Source organism: Palaemon carinicauda, chromosome 3 (genome assembly GCF_036898095.1).
Source record: "Palaemon carinicauda isolate YSFRI2023 chromosome 3, ASM3689809v2, whole genome shotgun sequence".
In the NCBI taxonomy this organism is placed as follows: domain Eukaryota; kingdom Metazoa; phylum Arthropoda; class Malacostraca; order Decapoda; family Palaemonidae; genus Palaemon; species Palaemon carinicauda.
Genome location: NC_090727.1, coordinates 191,640,461 through 191,647,960, shown reverse-complemented (window position 1 = coordinate 191,647,960; position 7,500 = coordinate 191,640,461). Strand labels below are relative to the sequence as shown.

The 7,500-nt window shown below is 34.3% G+C and overlaps 1 protein-coding gene across 1 annotated transcript in view; it reads left to right on the top strand.

Moving 5' to 3' along the window:
- The window catches only part of LOC137638818 (crustacyanin-C1 subunit-like), a 2,679-nt gene extending 621 nt beyond the window's left edge, over positions 1 to 2,058 (top strand). The window contains exons 3-4 of the mRNA XM_068371205.1: positions 550 to 672; positions 1,713 to 2,058. Of these exons, the coding sequence (XP_068227306.1) occupies positions 550 to 672; positions 1,713 to 1,969 (380 nt within the window). The 3' untranslated portion in view covers positions 1,970 to 2,058. The remainder of the gene's footprint in view (positions 1 to 549; positions 673 to 1,712) is intronic.
- The last annotated feature ends 5,442 nt before the right edge of the window (positions 2,059 to 7,500 follow it).

Sequence of the window (7,500 nt, the reverse complement as noted above, 5' to 3'; positions counted from 1 at the left end):
ATATATATATATATATAATATATATATATGTATATATACATATATATATATATATATATATATTTATATGTACTATATATATATATGTATATATATATATATATATATATATATATATATATATATATATATATATATATATATACTGTATATTTATTGTATATATACATGTACATATATATATATATATATATATATATATATATATATATATATTTATATATATATATATATATATATATATATATATATATATATATATATATGAATATATATATATATATATATATATATATATATATATATATATACAAATATAGATACATTTATTTATATATATGTATATATATTATATAATATATAAAGATAGATTTGAATTTCTTTTTACTACACACACCACCCATAAATACACTCGCCCACACCCGCATATAACCTTATAATAAAAATGATAATAGCTGACGATTCCAAAATGCCCTTCAATTAGGGAATTGCATTTCCAGTTTCCATCCTTCTTAAGCTTTTACTCTATATAACTTTCCTGTGCCTCAGATGGTAAAGGTTTTGACGTGAAGGCCGTCGGTATCACACCTGAAGGAAGCCAGCTGAAGAGGACCGGAAAGATCGCTCCTATGCCCCTCGGCGACTCTCATCTCATGATTAACCTCGATAACTGTGAGTATCCAATCTTATGCTCTTTTCATCTATCTATCTACCACGACACTTCTCCCAATATTGTGGGGTAGCCCACAGCAAACTAAACAAAAGGGAGAATTTTCTTCTCTTTGTTCCTTTTTGCCTGACGAGGGACTCATCCGACTTGGTTGGTACTGGTATGGTGCATCAAATGAAGCTTCATATGCTGACTCCAAAACTGCCGCTACCTCAGCGGTCACCATTTTCATTTTTCACTGTCTTTTCATTGCTTGATCCATCCTTCCTTACTCTCTTCACTTCTTTCCAAACTTTCTCTGACCCTACCACCAGTCAAAAGCCCTCTTTGCGTCAGCCACTTTCCGTTTTACATCAACATTTTCCACTCTATCTTTCATACATCTCTATACTATTACTCTGCAGCCATTCTTCAAATGCTCTCTTTTCCCTTCCACCTTCATCATCAATCACTTTTTCCACCATTTACTACTCTTCCTTATGCAACCTCCACCAAACCCTCTACCACATACATGACTTGCATGCTCAACAAACTTTTATTCTAATAACTTCCCCTCTTCCTCTAGATTACCAGTTCCTCACTTTCACCCTGTCAAATGCCACTTCCAACCTTTTTTGATGTTCAATTATGGCCTCTAGTTTTCTCAACTCTTCCACCTTCATAACATCTTTTTTACATTACCCCATTCTATTTCCCCATTTATTTTGCCAAAATTAATTTTGCATCAACCAAAATATTATCAGTAATATCGGTGACCATACCCTTAAACACGTGTATTTTTTAATCTTTCAATTATCCTTCTTGTTATCAACACATATTCCTTCAATATTCTTCCTACCACTCTTATCCATATACACTTATTTATATTTTTCTTCTTGAAAAAACTACTAATTACCACCAACTCTTGTTCAACAAATATATCTAGAAGTCTCTCCTATTTCCACCTGGTGAAATAGGGAACGAAAATTAAAACTATGAATAAATTTTCGAAGGGAAAAATACCCCAGCCAAATTCTTATACCTCATTCCCTTTCTCCAACAGCATTCCCAGCGCCCCTGGTAATCCTGGACACCGACTACAGCAACTACGCCTGCATGTACTCCTGCATGGACTACAACTACGGGCATCATTCCGACTTCGCCTTCTTCTTCACCCGGACTCCTGATGCTCACGACAAATACATCAATAAATGCAAGGAAGCTCTCGATAACATAGGAGTCGATCCCAGTAGACTAATCAAGACCGAACAAGGAAACCATTGTAATTATGATCAGCTGAAGACCCTCATCAGAGATTAGCCCTAAAAGATGACACACGATGATTTTTTTTTTTTTTATTTATTATCAATTCAAATTCTGGTGACTAAATAAATAAAAGCCAATCAAATAATTTCAGGAAATTATTTCAAGAATTTTGTTTATCCTTAGTAGCAACACAGCTTGTGGAAACGTACATTAATAAACAAAATTATGACCCTCAAGGTCGTAAATACTTTTTCAAGAAGTAAAAAAATATATTCATTAAAGGAATTAAAAAAAATAGGAATAAGTAATCAAACAAAAATGCCAAAAGCTTCCCGCGATACAGGTATCATCTAAGGCTTTCCAAATTGAAACAGTTGATGACAATATAAGCTATAAAGCATGTAATAATGTATATGATTATGAAGTATGCAATGAGTGATTGGGGATAAATTGACAAACAAATTCTGTTCCAGTAACCTACAGAGCTTAAAAGAGAGAGAGAGAGAGAGAGAGAGAGAGAGAGAGAGAGAGAGAGAGAGAGAGAGAGAGAGAGAGAGAGAGAGAGAGAGAGCTGGTAAGCAGCGACAATTCTGTTAGGTAGTTCAAACGACACAAAAATATGTATTTTTAATTAAATTGTATGGGAAAGAGATAACATATGGTCTTTCATAGAAAAAAGATAGTATTAAAAGAGAGTTATTATTATTATTATTATTATTATTATTATTATTATTATTATTATTATTATTATTATTATTATTATTATTTATACCGCTATATTTAAATACTTTTCCTATAACTATTTTTTACTTTCGTTTTACACAAAAAGAATGAAGAATGAAAAAAAAGGAAATAGCAAATGGAAGAATGCAAATGAGAGAGAGAGAGAGAGAGAGAGAGAGAGAGAGAGAGAGAGAGAGAGAGAGAGAGAGAGATGCAAAGAAATACATAGGAGGATAGAGAAGTAAAATTCAAAACAATGGAGGGCGAGTGTCATATGGAAAGAAAAAAAAGAGTAAAATCTCAGAAAGTTGAAAGGAGATATACAATGATTGGATGAATGCTGTAAATTTACGTAATTAATAATAATAATAATAATAATAATAATAATAATAATAATAATAATAATAATAATAATAAATTTAAGTATATCTGCTTTTGTTGTCTTTTTCTTCTTATTTTCTCATTTTCTATTTTTCTGTAGTCTGCTCCAGACAATGCTACTCCCACAAATCTCACTATGCAATATCCCTGCAATCATTATTCTATGCAATACCACTGTAGTAATTCAGTTAGGAAATACCACTGGGGTTAATTTTACTATGCAATGCCACTCCCATGAATTCAACTTTAGAATATCACTGCTGCAAATTTAACAAGGCAATAGCACTCACTACCTTCTAGTCAGCAGCTAGGCAGTACCACTGTCGTAAATTCAGATATACAATACCGTAGCCGTGGATATATCTAAGCAATACTGAGCAAAGCAAAAGTACGACAATTACTCAGTTAGGCCATACCACTTCTGTGAAATAACCTTGGCAATACTGCTGACATTATTCGGCCAGACAACACCACTGCCATCGCTCAACTAGGCAATACCGCTGCAACCACTAGTCATTCATATGGACAATTTCTAGATAAACAATACTGCTACCATGAATTCGGCAAAGTATTAATGCTACTGTGATTTCATGTAGGCCATGCAACTGTCACGAATTCAGCTAGGCAATACAAATGCTGTGAATTCAACTGGGTAATTCTACTGCCGTGAACTCGGTGAAGCAATATCACTGTCTTGAATTCATATAGGAAATTCCTCTACTATACATTCAGCTGGGCAATACTTCTGTCGTGAATTTACCTTGGCAAAATCACTACCATAAATTAGGGCAGTATTCTTGCCGTAAATTAATCTAGAATTTACCATTGCCATTAATTCAACGAATCAATACCACAGCTGTAATTCAGTTAGGTAGTACCATTGTTGCTATTCCTCTAAAATCTTCCATTGTCATCATTCAGCTAGGTAATGACTTTGCTTTAATTCAGCTAGGCGATATCACTGTTTTCATTCATCCAAACGATGCCACTGCCTTAATTCAGCTACATGGCGTAACTGCCATTGGTTAATCTATGTAATACTACTGCTGTGAAACTAGTATGGCAATATTTATATCATGAATGAAGATGGGCAATACTATCTCCATCATTTAGCCTAACAATACTAGTTAGTTAGTGGCAGTGTCATTCTCCAACTAGGCAATACACCGCCGTCAATCAGCTTGGCATCCAAGTGATGTGAGTTTAGTTAGGTATTAAATGGTAGGAATCATTTGCCTTACTTAGATAGGCACTGCACATCACAAGGAACTGGCTATCCTTTGATGTATCTACCCAATGAATCCTCTTGCGGCCCTTTGTGTCAATAGGCGTAGGAGGAGATGATGAGGATTATTATTATTATTATTATTATTATTATTATTATTATTATTATTATTTGCTAAGCTACAACTCTAGTTGGAAAAGCAGGATTCTATAAGCCTAGGTGCTCCAACAGGGAAAATAACCCAGTGAGGAAAGGAAACGGAAAAATATTTGATTTTAAGAAGAGTAACATTAAAATAGATATTTCCTATATAAACTATAAAACTTAAAAAAATAAAAAAACAAGAGGAAGACAAATTAGATAGAAAAGAGTGCCCGGATGTACCCTCAAGCAAGAGAACTCTAATCCAAGACAGTGGCAGACCCTAGTACAGAGGCTAAAATCATCTCAGAAGTTATTCCATTGTATCCAGGGGCTTTCCATAACTTTAGTTTTTCAATGATAGCTTCGAATTCAAAAACACCGAATTCATTCATGGGAACATCAAGGTCTTGCTCAGCTGCAGGTATATCAATCAAATTACAGTATTCCCTTCAGACCTTACTAAACTGTTCCATTCAGCGGTGTTTCTTAATAATCTGTTTTTATAACAGATCCGTCTGTCTTTTCGATGGGTATATGCTTCTTCTTCTTTGTCCAGTCGGAATTTCATTGGTAACTCTAAAAGCAATTCTTAAACCAAAACCAATCCCTGAATTCATAGCTTTGTTAGCTTCATTTGCTTTTCTGTCTAAATATTTTCTCCAGTCATTCATGACTTTTCTTTTGACCTCACTATCAAAACTGGATTACTTAGCATGCTCTACCTTGTAATTTTCATTACTTTCTCAAAAACTTTCAACAATCAATTTCTGTCTTTGTCTCCTTTTTATAGCATCCCAAGTATCATTTGATATCCATGGTTTTCTCCTTGAAAACTGCATGTCCAAAACTTCGCTACCAACCGATTGATATATGTTCTTAATATCCCACCATTGTTCACTAATTGTCTGTTCTTCGTCTCTTAAAATCTCTAAGAGTGCAAATCAATTCCTACATTCACTGACAGCCATCACTTATCTAATAAATTTCACTGTAATTATATGGCGATACAATGACATTACCATCATCCAGCTAAGAAATGCCACAGCCTATTGGAAATGTCTCTATCCCTCAATCTCAAATCAGGCATGTTCTAGTAGTGTCTGTAACCTTACCAATTTTGGGGAAAAGGGGTGGGGGGGGGGCGGGCTTTGAGGAGGTAGTAGGTTGGCCAGGGCACCAGCCACTCGTTGCGTTACAACCGCTAGAGACTTAGACAGTACTACATTGGATCCTTCTCTCTGGTTACGGGCTAATTTTCCTTTTATCTACAAATACACCAAATAGTTTGGCCTATTCCTTACATATTCTCTTCTGTCCTCATACGCGTGACAACACTGAGATTACCAAACAGTTCTTCTTCGTTCATGACGTTAACTACCGCACTGTAATTCTTCAGTGGCTACTTTCCTCTTGATACTGGTAGAAGAGACTCTTTAGCTATGATAAGCAACTCTTCTAGGAGAAGAACACTTCAAAATCAAACCATTGTTCTCTTAGTCTTGGCAGTTCCATAGCCCCTATACCATGGTTTTCCACTGTTAGAGTTCTCTTGCTTGAGGGTACACAGGCAGACTATTCTATGTTATTTCTTTCCTTCTTGTTTTTTTTTCTTTTTTTGAAGTTTTGATACTTTATATATGAATTATTTATGTTAATGTTGTTCATGTTCTTAAAATAATTTGTTTTAATTGTTTATCTCTTCGCTTGTAGTATAATTTCTTTTTTATTTCCTTTCCTCACTGGGCTATTTTCCCTGTTGGAGCCTTTGAGCTTATAGCATCTCTCTTTTGGAACTAGGGTTTTAGCTCAGCAAGTAATAATAATAATGATAATAATAATAATAATAATAATAATAATAATAATGACAAGTCTACCTTCTGAGTCATCCCCAGTCATTGCTTATCCCTGCCTTGCCCTGACCTAGTCTGAGAAGAGGGAGACAGGCAGCTGCTCCTATGTATATACGATCTATCACAAGGACATTGTACTGTACCTTGCCCATGCAGGTCATGAAAGCCCTCTAAGCTTCTATCTAGACAACACTAAAGGTAACATTCAGTCAGGCAATAACACTGCAAACATTCAGCTAAACTACTCCGCTCTCTTAGATATAAGAGTTTTCGGTTTCACTTATGTTCTTACGCCGTTCCAATTGGTCTTAGGATCTTTTTAAAACCCCACAGAAATGCAAGGTAATTCCAATTAATTTTCGAGTCATCAATTTCTAATTATTCCTTAATCACATTGCCATCAGTTGGTTCTATCAGATCAATAATGCTGTATCATTAAAGCTTTTTAGACCGACCTTTTCATTGTCTCATCTGTCGCCACATAAAGAACCACGAAACAGATCAAATACCAGATTTACCTATAAATGAGAACGGTGTAGTCGTGATGATTCATTTTGAAGGTAAATGTAGAGTCATTAAGTTCTCCTGAATAGATTTAGTTTAGTAAATGCAGATAAGGGCTTCAACTATTACTCTGATACAGATTTCGATTTTCAAAAACATGACTTGCGTTACGTTCAAGGCCATGATCTCTTGAGATATTACTTGATCTATGTATGGTGACTTGATCACGATATGCTACGTGTCAGGAGATGAATTGATTTTAATATTTCATCAACGTAGTCCACTCATCATGATTGCTTATATTTGAAGCTAGAGATTACATGTTTTATGATATTTTCATGTATTTAAATGTTTGTGCAGGTTCGTGTGTATAGTTGCAGAATCATTCACGACTTAACTGTTGAATGGGGAATGAACTCTACTGGTAAAAAACTTACACAATACTGTATGCACTGTTTTCCATAATGCGACGCCCTCATGAAAAATCAATATATATATGTGTATATATATATATATATATATATATATATATATATATATATATATATATATATATATATATATATATATATGTTACGCTCAATGTTAATAATTGCCTAATGTGTACTTTAAGCAAACAGTTTGCCTAATATTTATATTGTGCAAAATGCGTGCCTAATCTGCATATTAAGCAAGACTTTCAGATTAGGCAACCATATTTTGCCTGAATTGAATAAAGTGTTACGCTGTCCTGTGTGTGGGGGGAAGCGTGTGTGGGG